The sequence below is a fragment of the Arachis duranensis genome, chromosome 10 (genome assembly GCF_000817695.3).
Source record: "Arachis duranensis cultivar V14167 chromosome 10, aradu.V14167.gnm2.J7QH, whole genome shotgun sequence".
Lineage (NCBI taxonomy): Eukaryota > Viridiplantae > Streptophyta > Magnoliopsida > Fabales > Fabaceae > Arachis > Arachis duranensis.
In genome coordinates, this window is record NC_029781.3 from 87,882,111 (window position 1) to 87,902,870 (window position 20,760).

A 20,760-nucleotide genomic window follows, 5' to 3' on the forward strand; every position below is an offset into this window, starting at 1 on the left:
ACACTATTATTTAGATTTTTTTTATTAGTTTAATGTTGATGGTAATTAATTTTTATTTTTCTATTTTTTCATTTTCATTGAAAATTATCAAAATGAGAAGAACCAATTTTTCTCTCTCTCTTCTGATTCGTCAAACCATTAACATCACAGCTTGAATAGCTTAGAACATGAAATTTTCTTCATGGTGCAATAAGCATGGAGAGCAACCAAGTTGTGAATCGAATTAAAAAGTTGTAAATTGCCAATAGTTGCCAATGACGTCATTTTCTTTCTTTCCCTTATTTTTCCTTCGACATTTTCTTTTCCCCTTTCTTACCTCTTTCGTCAAACTCATCCAATAGAGTTTGATGAGAGGCTATTTCGTAAGATTTTTTCTTGGTGAACATAGTTGTTCTGATCTCACACACCATTGCACCTATTACCACACCACACACTAACAATGCACCTGCATCACAAAACTACAACATCACACATAACTGTATCACTAGAAAATTTGAAAGATTCAAGAAACCACCTACTTATTTAAGGGGCTATCATTGTATGATAACCCACGCAACTCACTCTAGCAACGTTGCCAACTCTAGCTCTTTATATCATATCTCACAACACTTTTCATATGATAAACTAACTCCAAAATATAAGTCCCTTTCTCTAGTCATCACCTCACATCTGGAACCTAGTACTTATGAAGAAGCGATTGTACATGAATATTGGAGAAAGGCAACACAAGCTGAATTGACAGCACTAGATCAGAACAGAACTTAGTGTCTCACTGAACTTCCAAAACGGCAAGAAGGCTGTGGGTTGCAAATGGATTTTTCGAGTAAAATTCAATCCCGATACCACCATAGAAAGGCAGAAAACAAGGTTAGTTGCAAAAAGATTCACTCAAGTGCAAGGAGTGAATTATGGTGATACTTTTAGTCCACTTGTCAAAATGACTATTCAACAAGTAATGTTAGCATTAGCAGCGACAAAGAAATGACATTTGAAACAGCTGGACATCAATACTGTCTTCCTTCACGGAAATTTGGACAAAAAAATTTATATGAAGATACCAACCGATTTGGCTATGTCACAACCAGGTTTGGTTTGTAAATTGCAAGTGTCTCTATTTGGGCTTAAGCACTCTTATTGATGCTGGTTATAAGCAGTTTTTTTATGATCAATCCCTCCTCATCAAGAAACAATCTGAAAGCTTCACTGTCATTCTAGTATATGTTGATGACTTAGTTTTAACCGGGAATGACATTGGGGAAATCAATTCCATCAAGCAAATTTTCGATGACAAATTCAAATTAAAGGATCTTGGTGATATCAAGTACTTCTTGAGAATGGAAGTAGCACGCTCCAGTTATGGAATTCACATTTATCAGCGGAAGTATGTGACCTTTTCAAAGATTTTGGTTATCTAGATTGCAAGTCTATCTCCATTCCATTTGATTATAGTCAGAAACTCTCGAAAGAGTCAGGTACCATTTTAAGGACAACACTACTTATAGACAGCTCGTCAATTGACTCCTTTACCTCACAAACATTAGACCCGATGGCATATTTGAGCCAATTTTTGGACTGTACAACTATTTCTCACCTACAGGCGACTTTTCGCGTACTCTGATATTTAAAAGGCGGATATTCTTCTCCTCTACTTCTAATCTGCATCTCATAGGATTTGTCGATGCTTACTAATCTACTTGTGTCGATACTCGTCGCTCCATTTCCGGTTATTGCTTCATGCTTGGGAACTCTCTCGTTAGCTGGAAAAGTGAGAAACAAACCACAGTTGCCAAGTCCTCTGCAGAAGTGAATATAGGTCTCTTGCTATTACCACTTGTGAAACTAGTTGGTTATCTTTCTTAATGGATTTCATTAGTTTGCCACTTCAAAAATCTATCACTCTATTCTATGAAAATCAGTCAACCATTCATATTGCCAATAATCCCATCTTTCATGACCAAACACATTGAGGTGGACTGCCACATTGTTTTTGAAAAATATTTGTATGATCTCATTCATCTTATGCCAATTCGTCCCAAAGACCAACTTGTTGATCTTCTTACCAAAGCTCTGTCACCGGGTCCTTTTCTTACTTTTCAAGTTAGGATTGTTAGATTTATACAATTTTAGGTTGCACGAGGATATTACCTAGATTATTTTTTTATTAAATTAATATTGATAGTAATTAATTATAGTAGGAATATATAAAGAGTACATAAAATTTTTTATTTTTCTGTTTTTTTATTTTCATTGAAAATTATCAAAATGAGAAGAACCAATTCTTTTCCCTCTCTCCACTTTTACTCTTTCTCTCTCTCTTCTGGTTCGTCAAACTATTAACATCACAGCTTACTTAGGACATAAAACTTTTTTCAAACACCTTCAAAATTAAAAAAATTATATACCATATTAATCCCTCACTCTCTTTCTATAGTGTCTTTCTATCGTGTTAATCTCCGTGACTTAAAACATTCCTTTTACGCTAAACTAGACAAAATATCACTTTAGTTTTAACGTTAAATATTTGATAAAACATCGTTTAACCTTAACTGTTATACAATTTAATTGATGTAATTTAACCATTACTATTATAAATGCTTTGCTTGCGATTGTGACTATATAGCATGTTAATCTCATGAAAAATAGTCATACATGATGTAAATATTTATGCATTATCTTTTTTTCTAACAAAAATTATTATAAAATATATATTATATAGTATATAAATCTAAAAATTTTAAATATTATAAAGTTAAAAGAAATTTAATTTAAATTAATAATTATTTCAATATCATTAAGAATTTTTAAACCGTTAATATTTATATTATTTATATACTTAGAGGTTAATATTTTTCATACCTTGGCCCAGCACAAAAGTCAGGCCCAATAATGATAAGAGGTCTGACCCAAAGGGGAGGTCTTTACCATATGCCCGACCTCTTTAAAGAGGTAAAGAGGTCGAATACCGCAAAAGAGCCTAACTCTACTTGCTCAAATAAGTAACTGCCTCCACAAATCTCTTCAACTATCTCTCTCTTCCTTTAAAGATAGATCATAACAAATTCTTAAGATAAAAGGAACAACTATACATCAATAAAGGTGGAACATCTCCAACAAAAGTGATTATCAACTCTACTATAAAAACTCTAATACCCCTCTGGTATACATATGTTCTAATCTACTAAAAATCTGTCTAAAACCCTTGCTAACTTAAGCATCAGAGTCTTTTGCAGATACCACCCCCACCTCCTCATGAGAAACTTGAACGGCAACACCTCGCTATAAGAACAAGTCAGACGCTGCCTCAAAGAATCTGGGCCTCACGCTCAGGCTCAAACCAATGTTTCAGATAACCCTCAAAACAATATGGGCAAAAAACCCTAATAAGCCACATCAAGAAGGGTGTAACGTAAATACGCCAAACTGAAAATCGTTTCAGCAATAAGCCAGACGCTATTTTTATGTAATTTGAACCAGGGTGGTTCGAACTACAAACGTGAGTAAATCGAACCAGGAAGGTTCGAATTAGGGGAGAGGAACGAATGTAATTCGAACCAAGGTGGTTCGAACTCCATCCCCATGTAATTCGAACTAGGCTAGTTCGAACTATAGGCAAGTGTGCAACGTATGTAATTCGAACCAAGCTGGTTCGAATTACCCTTGGCGTGCTCCTTCATAAATCGAACCAAGGTTGTTCGAATTAGGGGTGATTCGGCTATATAAGGAGTTCGAATCACCCTCATTCGAACTATTATTCCTCCCCCCTACCCCACAAAATCTCAGAGAAAACGACCCAGATTCTCTCTGAGGAAGACCTGAACGGAATACTCTGCTGATGGGAGACGATCCAGCACGGTTATATCGCTTAGACGGAGTGGCTCATATAGCCGGGGTCATCAACAAAGAGGTTAGTACGAAAATATTTTTGATTCTAGCGGTATTTGTGCCTTAGTGGTTTTGCATGTGGGTTAGACGGTGGTTTATGTTAGTGGTTTATGTAGGTGGTTTATGTGAGGGGATTATGTTGGTGGTTTATGTTAGTAGTTTAAGTTAGCGGTTTAAGTTAGTGGTTTATGTTAGTGGTTTAGGTTTGTGGTTTAGGGTAGTGGTTTATGTTAGTGGTTTAAGTTAGTGATTTCTGTTAGTGGTTTATGTTGGTGGTTTATGTTAGCGGTTTTTACGAGTGGTTTATGCAAGCGGTTTATGTTAGTGGTTTAGGGTAGGTGGTTTTCGTTAGTGGTTTTATGTTGGTGATTTGTTTGACTTGTTTGATGGTAGTTGTTTTACGCTAGCTCTTTTATGTAAACCGGTTTAGTTAAGCTGTTTCTTGTTAGTGGATCTTCTTAAGCTGGTTTATGTTAGCGGTTTAGTTGTGCGGTCTATGGGTTTGTTTTCCAGTTGCTTATCTTTCATGCAATGTTATGCGGTTTTATTTAGCAGAATGGTTTGTTGATGATTTATCGTGCTGCTTATGGTTGTGGTTGGTTTTTAAGCTGGTTCTAACTATGCGGTTCATTTCATGCGCAGCCCCAGCGATGCATTAGGAGCATGCGGCGGCAGCAGGGCATGCGACTTGATGACAGATACGTTCCGTACTTGCAGATGGCAGGTCTATACCATCTTGCAAGGCTGAACGACCGATGGTTCCGGCTAGACGAGGCCCTTGTCAGTGCATTCGTGGAGCGATGGCGTCCCGAGACGCACATATTTCATATGCCGTTCGGAGAGTGCACGATCACACTCCAGGACGTGGCATACCAGCTGGGTTTGCCAGTGGACGGCCGTTACGTGAGCGGGTGCCTGTCAGAGTTCCATATATACATCGAGGGTGGCCGTCCAGCCTAGGTCTGGTTCCAGGAGTTGCTCGGAGTTATACCTCCTCCCAGTCAGGTTCGGAAGTACGCAGTGAACTGCAGCTGGTTTCAGGAGACTTTCGGTGAGTGCCCTGAGGACGCAGACCGGGCTGCGGGGTCACGTGCTGTCGAAGGTGCGAGAGAAAGAATGTCCAGGACTCCGCATTCTCACCCTCTACTAGTGCGAATGCGACAGGTAGAATGTTGGAGTTCCCGTCCTGTGCAATCGCGATGAGCAACGTTCCCCCATACTTCCCATACAGATGTGTGCCGTCAATGCTGACTAGCGGCTTGCAATGACAGAATGCCTCGATGCACGGCGGGAAAGTCCAGAAAAGTCTGTGGAAGTACGCTTGAGACTCGTCCACCTGTCCTCCAACTCGAACCGGGCTCGTCTTAAGGACCGCAACACTACCAGGCATCGTCAGCTGGACACCCAACACCCACCTAGGTATGTCGTTGTATGACTCATCCTAGTTACCGTAGATGAGGGCAATAGCCTTCTGCTTTGCCATCCAAACCCTCCGGTAAGTCAATCTAAAACCAAAGTGCGCTGTCGTGGCATTCAGAAGTACCTTTATGCTCACGGATGCGTCAGCCCTAACTATTGGCATAATGAACGCCGAAATCACATGATAATCCAAACTCCTGTGGTCACTCGAGATGGATGTGGCCAGGCAAGTGTGAGGTCCATTGTACCATTTGACCTCCCAAATGCCCTTACGCTTCCGGAGACTCAGTCGAATCAACCATGTGCACCCATTCCCAAACTCGGAACACTTGCCCACATACCGGCGGTGATCGGAGTCCACCACCTTGTACTGTACCCCTCGCCAGATGCTGTAAGTCTTCACACTTAACAAGGCCTCATCTTTATCCTGGAATTGCTGACCAACCTGGAACTCTGTCAGACCAGCAGTCCCTTCCGCATCTCTAGCTCCGAATCCAACAGCGTGCCCTAAAACCCCCTCATGCCTCATGGCGTCCAGGTCCAACGAGGAAAAATGTGGTATGTGCCAGAGCTAGAACCACCGCCCGCCAATGCAGGCCCAGTCACTCCAACCTCGTCGCCGCTGTCATCCTTAATCGTATCCGGCTCGACGTCGTCCTCCTCTGCACCACCCAAGACTCCGTCTCCGACGCCAACCGGTGGAACGCCCTGTAAGGCGTTCGGCAAAATATCAAAGGATCCTACCTCGTCGCCTACGCCGTCATTCAGATCAACAGCAAAAGACGGGGAGGCGATAAGTTGGACCGCTGGCTCGTACACTGGGACGGAGGAAGAAGCCACGGCAGCCCTGGAACTGGAACCAGCTGCCGTGGCTACATTGGTGGTATTCCGGTTCGAACCCCCTGAGCTGGATACCACATCAACTAGCTTTGCCAGGAATTCTGGTGTCCTCACCTCCGAAAACTGCCTCCGACAAAGAAACATGACTTGCAGGTCCTCATCACTACCAATCGTGAGACAATCATACTTCATCGTATCGTGCAGGATCGTGACTGGAATGCGATAGAAAAACTTCTTAACCCGCTTCGCACCTTCCAGGCCAAGTTTCATCAGCACAGATCTAACAAGGTCATCATACCTTGTCGTTGGATTCACGACAATACAGAGAGGATCCTTATCAGTGAACTTCACTCCGGAACGAGTTTTTCTCTTAATGGATCCTCTGTGGTGAACCAGAACAACAAAACTCTCCTCACTAGCCATCTTACTCCATCTAATGAGACCAACTCACGTTTAGAACGGTTATATAGAGGTCTCTCTCCCACTAATTCGAACCAGCCTGGTTCGAACTAAGGTTTGTGTAATTCGAACCAGCCCAGTTCGAATTACTAAGGCCAGACTCTCTCTCTATAATTCGAACCTCCCTGGTTCGAATTATGTACACTCAAGGTTCGAACCGACCTGGTTCGATTTATGAAGAAAATTCAGGTTGTAATTCGAACTGCCCCGGTTCGAATTACTCTCATTTACAGTTCGAACCATATCGGTTCGAATTATATATATACAAGATCCTGCGCATTATTGAAACGATTTTCAGTTTGGCTTATATACGTCAATTTGAGATGGCATTGGCTTATACTGATTTTTTGCCCAAACAATATCATTATGCACTTATTTGTTTGAGTTACAACTATATAAAAAATTAAATATTTTGTAAACAAGGGAAAAATTAATATTTACCAATATTAAAGATTTTGTCAACAAAAAATTGAACGCCATGTAAAACATAATCTGCTCATCAGTGTGCTCCCAAGTGATTATAGTATTGCATTAAAATGTCTCAAACAGGAATTTGTTTAGTTGCGGTGGAAATGGCCTGTAACTTAAAAACACTCCTTAAAGAAATTATATGAACACTCCATAAACCAAAAGAATATATCATAATAAAACTTTTATGCTAAGTTGCTTTATGACATTTGGATGATATTCACTTAGGAAATAGAGACTGAAAGTGACCAAGTATCGAAGCAGTGAAGGAAATATGAAACTTGTATGGATCCTTTTCCTTCATTTGTTACCTGTTATAATAATGCCTGTATAAATTTGGTGCCAGCCTGGGAATTATAATATATAGTATGGACTTGCCTCGTTAGATTACGCCTGAACCTATTGCAGTATTATTGCAGTTAATCTAATTTTAACAATTTCAGTGTTCCATAATGTCTGAGGGGTAAGTGCTAAAGTTACTTGATTTAGATTCTATATTTTGCGCTGGGTTATTTTGTACTGCACAAATTTTTTAGGAAAATTTGGAAAAGTTGAATTTTGAAAAGGGATGATAGCAGTTGCGTCCTTCTATACCAGAGACCAAAGAATATGTTGAGCCAGTTTAGAATATTACAAATTTGTTGCATTTCCTCAAATATAGCTCACCACGGAGTTGGTTATTCCAGAGTCCAATACATCAGTATAGAAATCATAGAAGGTAAATATTTTTACTCCCTCGTAACTCAGATGATAGTTTGGTTGAAATCTAGAATAATTTCGTGTTCAAACCATGGTTTCAAACTGTGCAAATAGAAAACCAAATATGGAATTTGCAATATGAACTTTCAAATACCAGCTAAGGCAGCGTAACTGGAATCCCCAGATCTCTCCAGTATAAATACTTCAATGGAACAATGGTTTCAAAGATCATGCATACGATGCACTTTAACCTACATAATAGTGACAATAGTGGATCGCGGTTAACACTTTAATTTAAGATTTTTAATAGTGACAATAGTGACAAAGGGAATTTTTTCCATTTCCTTATAATTATTATCATTATTATTACTATTTGATGACAACTCACTTTTGGAATATGGGAATTTTCAAAACTGACAATAAAGATAATAAATTGAGATTGTCAGTCACCTTGTCTTTCCAAAGGTAAAGAATCACATGCAGTAAATAGTTCCTGAATCTTCACACCCTTGAGCACTTCAAGTTTCCATTTATGGATTTTTTCCAGCAACATATTCATTTTCTACGGACAATTATAAATCCACAAGTTTCACCAGCCTCAGGTTATTGAACCATCCAGAAAACCTTAGATTAACAGCAAACTGAAACAATGAGCAAATAAGAAATAAAACAAAACATAGTCAACCAAAATGCAAGAAATTGAAGTTCGGAAGCATTAGATCAAATGACCATCAAATATGTTATTCATCCACATAGAACACATCAAGATCAAAATACAATATATCAATGGCATAGCATGAAAAAGATTAACAATAATAACAAAAGTGATATAGCAGAATCAGTTACCTGCTTACAATTGCCAAGAAATCTCATTCATACACAAATCAATCAAGTGGTACAAACAAGTTATTCACCAAAGATGAGCTTCCAATTAGCCAACTTCTCATATTCAGATACAATTTGCATCTTTCAATGTTTGATGCACAAAGAATCAAGCAGAAGCACAGTCACACAATGACTGACCAGGGGAAGCCAATGCCAACTTTGGATACTGGAAGTAAAAAGTGGTTAGAACATATAACTTACAAATGGATAGCTATATTTTCAACAGTAACCAACTCATGGCTACTTGGTTCCCATTGGAAAATAATAATAGACACACATGTCAATACTGTGAACTTTCCCAACTGAAAAAGCCATGGTATAGTATTAAATAACAAGCAAAACTGGCAGTTAAAAAATAAGAGTATTTCGGAATATATTTTACTTTGAAGATAATAAATAGATTAATAGAACATCCTCATCCTCGTCCTTCACTTCAACCAGAATAAACACATTTACTGATTTACATTTCATGAGATGAACCCACAAACCAAAATAATGGTTAGAGTTCACTGATAAATATATAATTCATCACCAAAATGAAAAAAGTAACAATAATATTGTGAATACAATGATTAAAAGTGATAATCAGATGCAAGTGTGTACAAATTTTCTGCCTTTAAAAGTCAAATTCAGACATCCAGGAGCCCAGTAGGTTTAAGTTAAAAGAAGGCATAAAAAGGACCCCAGTATACAAGCCTGCACTGCATAAATTGTTCAGTTCTGACTCCTAACCCGTAGTAGCTAGCATATTTCAAAAAACCATTGCTAAAACACACCTAAGCTTTCCACATGCCTTCAACATACTAATTTAACTACTGTTTAGATCTATACAAGCTTTATGTCAAAAGACATGTCACAACAGGCATGAAAGACCAAGTTTTGCTCCTAAGCATTTTTTCATGCAGTTGAAATACAGTGCAAGGTATTGCATCATATGATATGTGATGGCGACGATTAAAAAAGGTTTATCATACATCCATGCCAAACTTCACTGTTCAGCAAAATTTGTGAGATGATCTTCACTTCCAAGTGGCAGACATAAGAACAAGATGTCAAAATGATACCAGCTGGAATCTCAAACAAATCTTCAGCACTTCATGAAACTGTTCTTCCATAACAAACAGCCGCAATGTACAGGTTCTTTGCCCATTTTTCCTGAATACACAGAATATCAAATATAAGCACATAAGATCGGCTAAACACACTGGATTAAGTCAGGTGTACTACTAACCTTGACATGAGTACTGGGAAAAGCAGATGTGCGTAGCGTCTCTTGAGTTTCATCAGATGGTTTTCTTCTTGGGACACTAAGAATAAAAGCAGCTTGGTCCCATGTTGCAGCAGTTGAGGTGATTCGGTAACCACCATCCCACCTATGGTGAATCCCTTCACTAGGATACAGGAAATCAAGCTCCACAACCTAACATTTAGTTTGGAAAGAAAAGTATATTCATCAGATGGCAATCTTCAATGTCACAGGGAATTTCAGTTTAAAATAATTTTGACAGAGGAGAAAAGACCTGATCTGAAAATCCAGCACCACGGGACATTACAATTGCCCATTTACTGCCAGCAGTAGCCATAGCAGTGACATAAAATCCTTCTCTCCACTTTTTGTTGATCCACTTAAATGGAAATGAATCACTGACTTTATAGGATTGTTGCAAGTAATGGGTCCCTAAAAGGAACAAGCAAACAAGAAAAGTGAGAAAAAAGTTTATACACAATAATACTGGCTAAAATGCTATTTTATCCAAAACAAATTATCAACAAAATTCAAACCAATATTTCCATCCCAAGCACAATTCCTAAAGAAGTTTCAACTATATTACCTTTAGACATTACAACCAAAGAACTTCCATTATTAGCTCCAGCTACAGCACTGATGTAATAATTTTTCTCCCACTGTTCCATAATCCATTCCTGTATATATTTTTTAAAAAAATTAAAAAAGAAAAATAAATTTGAAGTCTGTCAGCTTGCATCTAGCAAAAAACCAAATTCAGTACAGAACATCAGTGAGATCTCAAATTCACCAGAATCAGATGCACACAATACAACAATTGGTAAGCTGTAAGAACCTGGCATCTAGTCTAACTAGAAGAATGAAACAGTAAGAGAATGGCAAAGGGGATTAGTGATATCAGTGAGATATCATCCAATTTCCCAGTATTTGTTATTATTTAGTAAAAGGAAGATAAAACAAAGATATCAGGTATTCAAGAGACCTGATTCTCTCCTAAGAGTCTGATCCCTATCTTTTCCCTCTTTTTCCATGGTCTCTCACTACTTCCCACAACCCTTTATAGTTCCCACCTCTCTCTCATAACAGAATGCTCACTCTCTCTCACTCACTTTCCAGCTAGGCAAGTTAGATACAAAACCCATAGTTCACTCAATTACAATTAGGTCCCAAATTTCTAATCAGCTCGATACATAACATAAGCTAACAAACCTTGTGAAGAAAATAGGGAGATAGTTCGTAAACTTGAGAATTGAAACCAGTGCCAGCATCCATAATGAGTGCCCATAGATTAGAACAAGAAGCTACACAACTGATATATAACCCATCCTCATTTCCCTTATCAATGTGTTGGGCAAGTCGCACATCAGCAACATTGTAATGGTACCTATACCCCAAGATTATATTTATATTAAAAAAAATGTAGAAATAAAATAAACCCAAAGCTTCTAAAATCAACCGGAAAAAACCATTCAAATCAAGTAAAAACCTTTGCTTCATTGGTCGGCGAGCATTGTAAACACTAATCCACTGTGTTGCAGGCATTCCCATTCTGACCTTCTTCTTTGGTTGTTCATCATCATCCTCTTCCATTGCCACTCGTCCTCGCTTTTGTCCAACCTGACATATAAGCTTCACATCACAGGGCCACAGAAAAGACAACAAAGTCAAACTTTGAATCAGCAAAAATAGTCATTCTAAAGCAGTAATGGTGTTTAAGTACCTTTTGTGCACCCTCAGTGTTTATTGGCCTGATGGCTGGATTTGGACCAACAATTCCATCAAAAAGGGATATGTATTTAGCATAATTTGGCTCTTCATCAAACTTCAAATTCACCACATATTCAGCAAACTGCCGGAAAGGTTGAGGACAAAAGCAACATAAAGTTTCTGGAGAAGTGGCCATCTTCTTCTTGCAAACAAGAAATCCTTTGTTTTCTCCCTGCACCAACACTTTCATGACAACCACGCAATTTCACTAATTTGTAAGACTAACATGACAAAATTTGAAACCATGAAAAACCTGAAATCCTTGCCAAGGAAGCCGACCACGAAGAAGGAACACAAGTGTGTAAGCAAGAGATTCTAAGTCATCTCTCCTGCTACCAGTTCTACCAAGATGAGCATGCACACTAGCATAACGAACTGTACCCCTGTGGCAAGAATACAGTACACAAAACCTGTCAGAATGCACATGTTCACTAACACTAAGGCTTATAGTGAGAAACAAACAAGTAAATTACCTAAATACATCTGGACGCTGATCATACTCAACATGAAGTCCGGTAGAACTATCACGCCATCGAGTTGCTGCATAGAAAATGGGAGTAAAACCAATAATAAAGCTTCATGAGAAGTCAGGAAAACCTTCATTTATAATGTAGTATGAAAGATTCAAGGATAATGTGATATGTTTACCTAATCCAAGATCAACTAAAAACAGCTTCTTTGCATTTGACGTTTCCGGTGGGCCAAGCAAAAAGTTCTCAGGCTTTACATCACCATGAACATACCTGCAATAATGGTAACATAATGATGATGACACCTTTCTTTTGGAGCCAAAAACACCAGCATATGCTAGACTTGAGACTTCAGATATTTTAAATAAATCAAACTTTACTTGTCTAAAAGCACTAGCCAATTAGTTCCCCAAAAAAATGTAGACAAAAATCATAAACAGAATCAGGAAGATGGGTATCACCCTCTCGAATGTATCTTCTCCAATATAGAGATAGCCTCAATCGCAATGCATGCCACCATTTCAGTTGACATCCTAAATCCAAAAGGAGTAGTCAAGGTTAGCAATCTAATATTCACGACAGTAAGAGAATTAAGATGCACTATTTCAGCATTTCTGAGAGATCCTTACGTGTGTGAGTTGTTATTCCAGACATCCCATAGACTAGGGCCAAGCATATCCATAACCTGCATGCAACATCATGTTATGAACATATAAAGAAACACCTCCTAGAAGATGGGGAAACAAAAGAGAAACCTAAGAAGACATACCATAACATAGTAATCACCTTGCCGCCCTTTGTAATGAACTCGGGGAACACCATGACTGCCACCTAATGCACTACAAGATGTAATAAAACAGCAAAGTTAACACTATGATAAGCTTAGCTTTAAAATCCCAAAAATACCCTCTTGAGCTTGTATCACACTCTTATTAATATCCATTCAATAATTATGTAACGCATCAGCAGAGACAGCTAACAGGATAAATTCAGGAAGAAGAGAATAAATAAATAAATAAATAAAGAAGAAGAAGAAGAAGAAGAAGAAGAAGAAGAAGAAGAAGAAGAAGAAGAAGAAGAAGAAGAAGAAGAAAGACTTACTTGTAAACCTGCCACTCATATGGGGGTCCATAATTACAACCCTTACTGCTTCTGTGTTCAAATTTCAACGCTACCTGCAGTTATTTAAAGAACAATAAGAATAACATCATAACAAATAACTATATAACTTCATAACCGCAACAATGTCACTCGTATCAAACCTCAATAGCCCCAGCACCAGTTCGATCACCGTAGCTAGTGGCTCCAAGGCGACGACCAACATAAACCTGTCCAAACCCTCCCTTCCCAAGTCTTCCTTCAACCCTGTACATCGGTGAACCACCAACCTGGACCTGTTATAAACCAAAAAAGGGGTTACTTTTTCCCAGTTCTTAGAGAAATAACAAAAACCTATTCTTAGAAAATACTAGCCCCTTTATTAATCTGAAGTTTCCTTCTTTGTGTTCGCTTCTTTCTCAATATCATTCCGAAAACGAGACTCTTAAAAGAGACAATAACAGTTTCATGCATGTCTAAAAAAAACTGCAACAAACCTTCTCTGGAACTGGAGCAGTGGTTCCTTCCTCTTCAGCTCCCGGAGCCTTGTCGGCGCTTCGACCGCCGCTATCGTAATCATCCATGTCCTCCTCCCTCAAAACCCTAATACTACCGGCGTTGTTCTTGTTCTTCTTGATTGCAACGTCGTTCACAACTTTTCCGACTTCATCGGCCGAGGCTTTAGCGGCGATCGCGTTTTTCTGCCTCCGATTCCTCCTGTTCGGTGCAGCAACAGCTGTTCTCTTCCTCGGTTTGGCTCCTCCGGCCACCGGCGGGTCCGGCAGAACAATCGGGTTCGGATCAGCAGCGCCTAACAGTTCTTTGTTATTGTTCGTTGTGCGTTGTCGGGAACGGAGCTCAGGCATGGCAAGGATGCGGTGGTGGTAGTGGTGGTGGTTGGTGGTGGTCCATGAAGGATAAGAGAGACAAAGTTCAGGAAGGTTCTAGAACGACCGGCGTGTGTAAGAAGGTTAAAAAAATGGATGTGGTTGCAAATAGCGAAAGGAAAAGTGTGGAGTTTGAAAAACAGAAATGGGTGAGATGAAGTGATAGTGAAGACGATCAAACGGCCCAAAAAAACAAAAACAAAAAATAGGGTTGGGGATGCGAGGGAATTTTAGAGATCTGTGGAGGGAAACCGGTGAAAAATATATTAATAAAATAATTTTAATGAAATAATATGAAATTTCAATTTTTTTTTTTTTTGGTCTGAACTATGAGAAAGAAGACTAAGGAAGAAGAGGTGTTTTCCCTTGAGTAAACTATCAATTCGGCTATGTCCATTTATCCAAATGACGATGCGATTTTTTACTAAAAAAATATTCGTTTCGGACTTTGATTCTATGCTTCGGCTGCCAATACGATTTTTCTGTCACTTTTACAACAAAAAATTAACGAAAACGTGTCTAGATAAACGGATGAGGTGGATGACTAAGGTGGTTAGGTGGAAGATGGAAGTCCACGTGGCTTGTTGGAAACGACAGAAGCTTATCTGTCCTCTTCCACATCACACTAACGACGTCGTTTTGACATCTTCAAAAGTCGTTTCGTTTCGCGCTTTATATATTTTCTCATAAAGACTTATTGTCTTTCTATTACAATTATTTTTTAAACCTTAACAAAAAACTTTCTTCTCCATCGAGGCAATGGTGAGTGCTCACAAGTTTGCTGACAAAGCCTCTGACGGTGAAGTTGCCGGCAGTTGGACGGCGTTGTTGACGGAACTTAGATGGTTCTGTAGACAGCACAGATTATTAAGGTTAGTATCGCTACTATCCCGTGTGTGATCCTCAGTCTGCCATGTAACCATTATTATTTGTATTCAGTCGTGGTGTAGGGTTTAAAAAGGTTAAAATATTGTTTCTCTTGCCATGTCCTACGAGTTTTATGTATTTAAATAACATAAAATGTAGAGATGTGTTAAAAAATAACTTTTTTATGTAATAAATTAAAGAAAGTTGGAACATATTATTAGAATTGGGTGTTTATATTGATGTGAGATTAAAAAAAATGTGTTACATGTTTAAATTTTTTAATTAGGATTTAACAAAGGTTCTTTTATTTTCCCAGATAACTGAATGTCTGGTTACCACCGTGTTTCACTATGGAAAATATTTTTACCTATTTGAATGAAAAAGTCCATAAGTTTCCACCATTAGATGTTAACCTGATTAATTATTTTGATCTGGTGGCCTTGTTTAAAGAATTAGACAACCTGGAGTATAACGCTATGTACTGGTGTGATATGACTACCTCTAACTTGGAGACTGGACTTCATGCCATTAACGAGAATAAAGAAATTAATGAACTGAGAGAGGGTATTATTAAGAATAGGGAGAGAGATGAATTTTACATCTACTTTAATCATCCTGTGGATCTACTAGAGGTAGTTGGTGATGGAGTTGGGGAGGAAGTTGTGGTTTTCAGTGAGGCTCATCCCCTGATTCATCATCATCTTCCTCTGATGGTGGATATGAAAGTGCTGAGAATAAGGCTTATAAGCCTCCTCCTTCTAGATATGAGTCTGATGATAGTAGCAGTGATGATAGTTTGAAGAAAAAAACAAGCAGAAGAATCAGCTTAAAAAGAAGATGTCACCTAAAAGAAGCAATAAGACCGGTGTAGCTAAGAAGAAAGGGCTTAAGTTAGTAGACAATGGGGCAAAGATGTCACCTAGAACTACTAAAAAAAGAGCCTCTAAGAAATACTCTGGTGCTAGGAGAAAACATGTACTGAAGGATGGGTTTAATAAATAAGGGATGTAGAGTGAAAACAGTAGGCCTGGGTCAGATGTTGAAGGCCCAAGAAGGACTAGGAGAACTGTGCTTGTTGGAGGGGATGCAACAAATATTGCTGATGGAGCTGAAGATCATGTACCTAACTCAACTGTAGCAGAATTGGATACTGAGTATGAGAAACCTTATTACTATAAAAGTGAGGTGTTTAATAGTCCAGTTTCATATAGAGATGAGGGCAGAACAACTTATTACTCTTTCAATGAAGAAACTAAATATGGTGAGGTGGAATTTAAGGTTGGACAATTGTTTCCCACTATGGAAGTCTTTAAGAAAGCTTTGAAAGATTATTTTGTGTATGAGGGTTGATTGTGTACTAAAAATATAAACTTTTTGTACATAAATAATTTTAAAATTGGCCAAAAAATATGGTCAAAAAAGAGTCAAGGTTCTCCTAAAGGTGTTTGGATAAACTAGGGGTGTTCGCGATGCGGTTTGGTTTGATTTTTTAAGGAAAAGTCATTCGATCCAATGTCATATTAATTATGTGGTTCGGTTTGATTCGATTTTTTTATTAAGACCATTCGAACCAAACCAAACCAATTAAATTCGGTTTGGTTCGGTTCGGTTTGTTCGGTTTTTACATTGTTTTGAAAATCTATCCTATTCTAATCATCAAACCATATCTAGGGTACTAAAATAATTAACAATTTTGCAAAATCAACAATGGAACAATGATCAACTTGACTCATAAATCACTAACAAATTAGTAGAAGCACAACAAATTAAAATCATTAGCAAGTTGCAAAAACAGGGGAAACAGATGGAACAATAATCAACTTGAACTGAATTAAGAAAGTAAAGAAATACAACCAAACTAATTCCAAAAATTTTGCAAAAATGGTGCACCAATTCCAAACTAAATCAAGAAATAGAACCAAACTGAATAAAAAATACAACCAAACTAATTCCAAAAATATTCATGTGGTGCACCAATTCCACAAGTTCTTCCTCTTTCACTTTCTCCTTTCCTGCATTAACATTAAATAAACAAAACGTTCAAAATCAACCCAAACCATAATTTTCCTAAATCAAAACAGAACAAAAATTTCAAAATTAAAAAAGCAAAATCAAAATTAACCCTATACCAGAATTTTGCAAGAAAGTAAAGAAATACAACCAAATTAATTCCAAAAATTTTGCAAAAATGGTGCACTAATTCCAAACTAAATCAAGAAATAGAACTAAATAAGCAAAATCAGAATCAACCCTAAACCAGAATTTCCCTAAATAAAAAACAGAACAAAAATTTCAAAATTAAGAAAAGTAAAATCAGAATCAACCCTAAACCAAAATTTCCCTAAATCAAAACAGAACAAAAATTTCAAAATTAAATTAACCCTAAACCTGAATTTTCCTAAATCAAAACAAAACAGAAATTTCAAAATTAAAAAAGCAAAATCAGAATCAACCCTAGACAAGAATTTTCCTAAATCAAAACAGAACAAAAATTTCAAAATTAAAAAAGCAAAATCAGAATCAATAAATTAAAATCAATAAAAAGACTAAACTAGAATTAATAAAAATAGAATCGGAACAAAAAAAAAACTACCTAAGACTTAGGCTCCATTGCAGAGGAGGACGGAGGTACAGGATGGTAAGACGGCGGCAATGACGAACCAAGGACCAGAGAGACTGGACAGATCAACAACGAACGAGAGACGGACGATGAACGGTGGTTGCTTTGACTGCGTCTGGTGCGTGCTGCTGCGGTTCGTCGAAGAAGACAGCGGCTGTTGGTTCGTGGAGGTGACTGCTGCTGAAGAGGTGGTGTGTGGAGCTGTCAAGGCTGAGGGAGAAAGAGAAGCGCTACAAGCTACGAGGAAGAAAGAGGAAGAGAGAGGAAGAGAAAAGAGTCGCGCCGCCGCAATGGTGCTGTCCGGCGGCGTCAATGGCAGAGAAGAAGAAGGAAGAGCTTCCGCTGAGATTCGGCGCTACAGAGGTTGAGAGAGAGGGCTCGAGGGAGTTAGGGTTTCTGCAGGGATGGCTATTGGCTGCGGCTGGTTTAGGAGGGAGGCTGCTTTTATAGCAGGATTTTTAATAACACCGGTTCGGTTTGGTTCGGTTCAGTTTTTTCTACCAAAACCAAAAACTGAACCGAACCACAAAAAAACTGCACAAATAATTTTTTTCGATTTTTTCGATTTTCGATTTGTTCGGTTATCGGTTTTTTTGGTTCGGTTGATCGGTTTTGTTCGGATTGGATCGGTTTTGAACACCCCTAGGTAAAAGGATAGAACCCAAAAGAACACCTTGAAGAGATGAATTTCTCTTTAGTGGGAACTAAATTGGTGGAAGTGGATTGGTTGGATTTGGAGTGTAAAGAGTGTCATCTAGTTAAAAAAAATAAACTAGATGTCCTTTCACTAATGTCACATGTCGTCATGAGCACCCCTTTTACCCATACACCTCCTTGTCATGGACACCCAGCAGAACTTTAGTTTAACTTGTGGAAATCAACTTCTTCCATTTCTAATTGAAAAGATTTGAAGTGATGGAAACACTTAAAAATATTTTCTGTCAACTACCTTATTTAGTAACAAGTCTTGGGGTAAAAGGAGTAAGTCAAACATCACACTATAACCAATAGATAATGGACTCCCTTCTCAAAATGGTTTTACACTATAAAAGGACCTCAAGCCACCTCTTTAAAAGAATTTTTTTAGAAACTTAGAAGCTTATGTCCATATTTTTCTCTCCTCAAATTCCTTTCATTATCTTTCATTTCATTCGTCACCTTCACAAGTAAAATTGGCATTCGAGTGTTTCACCAGAACATCCGACAACAAGATTAATTGATCCTTGTCCACTCTAACAAAGTTCATTCATCCTCTTGTGGCATTAGTGAAGGTCTCAACACTTGTTCTCCACCTCTATTTCTCATCACTAGTTCTTGTATTGCTTATTTGCCATTAATAGAAGTGTTTTCCTCACAATTTTACTTACCTCGAATCTCTCATCTTAATCATTTTTCACTTAATCTATTTTTCACAAAACTCACCCGAATCAAAGGTAAAAGTGTATTATATATTAAAAATAAGAAGCATAGGTTGAGGGTAATTTGTGCAAGTGAAGACTGTCCTTGATTGATTTTTACCTCTTGGAACAGTGCAAAAGGCTGCTTCCAGATCAAGACTCTATATAATAAGCACTCTTGTGAAAGGAATTTCGGTAGCAACTTGGCTGACAGAGCTTGGGTGTCTGATAAGTTGGTTAAGAAGCTTCTCACACAACGTGACCTAAAACCAAATGTAGCCATAGATCACATGATAAAGAAGTACAATGCTCAATTCAACCCAAAAATGATAGCTAGAGTATTGAAGGTTGCCAAAAAGGTTGTGATTGGAAGTGAAAAGGCACAATATGGAAAGACACGTGATTACCTTATGAAATTGCATAGAAGTAACCCAAGATCAACTGCCTTGATGGAGACAATTTTCGAACCTGAATCCCTGCCACTATTTGATAGGTTATACATTAGTTTGGATGCCTGTAAGAAGGGGTTTAAGGAGAGATGCAGGCCATTAATTGGTTTGGATGGTTGCTTTTTGAAGGGTCGTTTTGGTGGGCAGCTTCTAAGTGCAGTGGGACAAGATGCCAATAACCACTTTTACGTCATTGCATATGCAGTGGTTTCTAATGAATGGAAGGACACATAGAAGTAGTTTTTGACATTACTGCAAGAACACTTGGGTGAAGTTCCACAACATGGGTAGAATTTTATTTCAAACCAACAAAAAGTAAGTTTCTTCACTTAACAAATGTTAACGGTTATTTTTTATTTAATTACATCCTGTGTTAAAGGTTACATAATTGTTGAGGGGTTTGGTGCTAGCAATGGAGTTTATTTTTTATTTAATTACATCTTCTGTTATTGTTTACATAATTGCTAAAGGGTTTAGAGCTGGCAATGAAGGAAGTGAATCCTAATGCGCATCAGCAAAATTCCGTTCTTCATATTTAGAAGAACTTCATAAAACATTTTAAGAATGAACAAACTAAGCAGATGGTTTGGAAGTGCTCTAGATGTACAACATTTAAAGAATTTAGCAATACCATGGAGAAGTTAAAGAAGATGAATGAGGGAGCCTGGGAGTATATGCAGAGGTTTGAACCTAGTATGTGGTGCAAGGCCTATTTCAGCCATGGGTCCAAGGTTGACAACATAACAAATAACATGTGTAAAGTGTGGAACACTAAGATTGTCAAATACAGGAAGAAGACAATTATAACAATGTGTGAAGACTTGAGGTGTTATATCATGAGGAAAATGGCTATGTACAAAAAGAGGTTAGAGAACCACATTGGTATCTTGGCCCCTGTGTAGCAGAAGAAACTTGATCAGTTTATCAAGTACCAAGTGAAGAGCAATCTGGGCTAGTGATAGTGAGAGGGTACTGTTTGAAGTTCAAATGCAAGGACACAAAATTGGAGTAAACTTGCAAAATAGCACATGTACCTGCAATATCTGGCAACTAACTGGTATACAATTTCATCTTCTTACATGGTTGGTCTATTTGTATAACTCAATCATGTGATTTGGTTGGTTTGTTTAAGACCCTTTTAAATATCTTCTTACATAAAATGGTCTGTTTAATATAACTCCATCTTTTTTAATTGGTTGGTTTGTTCATTTAATATAAATAGCTTCTTACATGGTTGGTCTGTTTAACAAATGTATATCTTCTTACATGGTTGGTCTGTTGGACATAAATATCTCTTTAAATAGTAA

At 37.9% G+C, this 20,760-nt stretch overlaps 2 protein-coding genes across 4 annotated transcripts; both read right to left on the minus strand.

Moving 5' to 3' along the window:
• Positions 1–5,826: 5,826 nt before the first annotated feature.
• LOC107470690 (uncharacterized) lies at positions 5,827–6,564 on the minus strand. The gene has a single exon (XM_016090101.1). It carries the CDS (start codon positions 6,562–6,564, stop codon positions 5,827–5,829), a length of 738 nt encoding a protein of 245 aa, XP_015945587.1.
• Positions 6,565–7,689: 1,125 nt separating this feature from the next.
• Positions 7,690–14,401, minus strand: LOC107470755 (casein kinase 1-like protein HD16). Of its 3 annotated transcripts, none has more exons than XR_001588496.3 (19): positions 13,731–14,401; positions 13,398–13,529; positions 13,237–13,310; positions 12,905–12,974; positions 12,765–12,820; positions 12,597–12,668; positions 12,314–12,408; positions 12,139–12,205; positions 11,919–12,048; positions 11,619–11,837; positions 11,385–11,527; positions 11,108–11,282; positions 10,485–10,575; positions 10,173–10,330; positions 9,884–10,072; positions 9,627–9,807; positions 8,614–8,818; positions 8,218–8,391; positions 7,690–8,018 (listed from the first exon to the last, which is right to left on the minus strand). XR_001588496.3 is itself a non-coding variant. In XM_016090161.3 (16 exons), exons 1-16 carry the CDS (start codon positions 14,097–14,099, stop codon positions 9,748–9,750), a joined length of 2,100 nt encoding a protein of 699 aa, XP_015945647.1. In that variant the 5' UTR covers positions 14,100–14,401; the 3' UTR covers positions 9,190–9,747. The 3 variants fall into 3 exon arrangements, 1 of the variants encoding a protein (XP_015945647.1); XR_001588495.3 differs by having other exon boundaries at positions 8,218–8,408; XM_016090161.3 differs by lacking the exons at positions 7,690–8,018; positions 8,218–8,391; positions 8,614–8,818 and having other exon boundaries at positions 9,190–9,807.
• Positions 14,402–20,760: the final 6,359 nt, after the last annotated feature.

What these genes read in the sequence shown, in the direction of transcription:
- LOC107470690 (XM_016090101.1), bottom strand. Translation starts at nt 6,564, where the DNA reads ATGGCTAGTGAGGAGAGTTTTGTTGTTCTGGTTCACCACAGAGGATCC.
- LOC107470755 (XM_016090161.3), bottom strand. Translation starts at nt 14,099, where the DNA reads ATGCCTGAGCTCCGTTCCCGACAACGCACAACGAACAATAACAAAGAA. An exon ending in CTGGTGCTGGGGCTATTGAG is followed by an intron (nt 13,311 to 13,397) that starts GTTTGATACGAG and finishes AAATAACTGCAG; the next exon opens with GTAGCGTTGAAATTTGAACA. An exon ending in ACACTGAGGGTGCACAAAAG is followed by an intron (nt 11,528 to 11,618) that starts GTACTTAAACAC and finishes TGTGATGTGAAG; the next exon opens with CTTATATGTCAGGTTGGACA.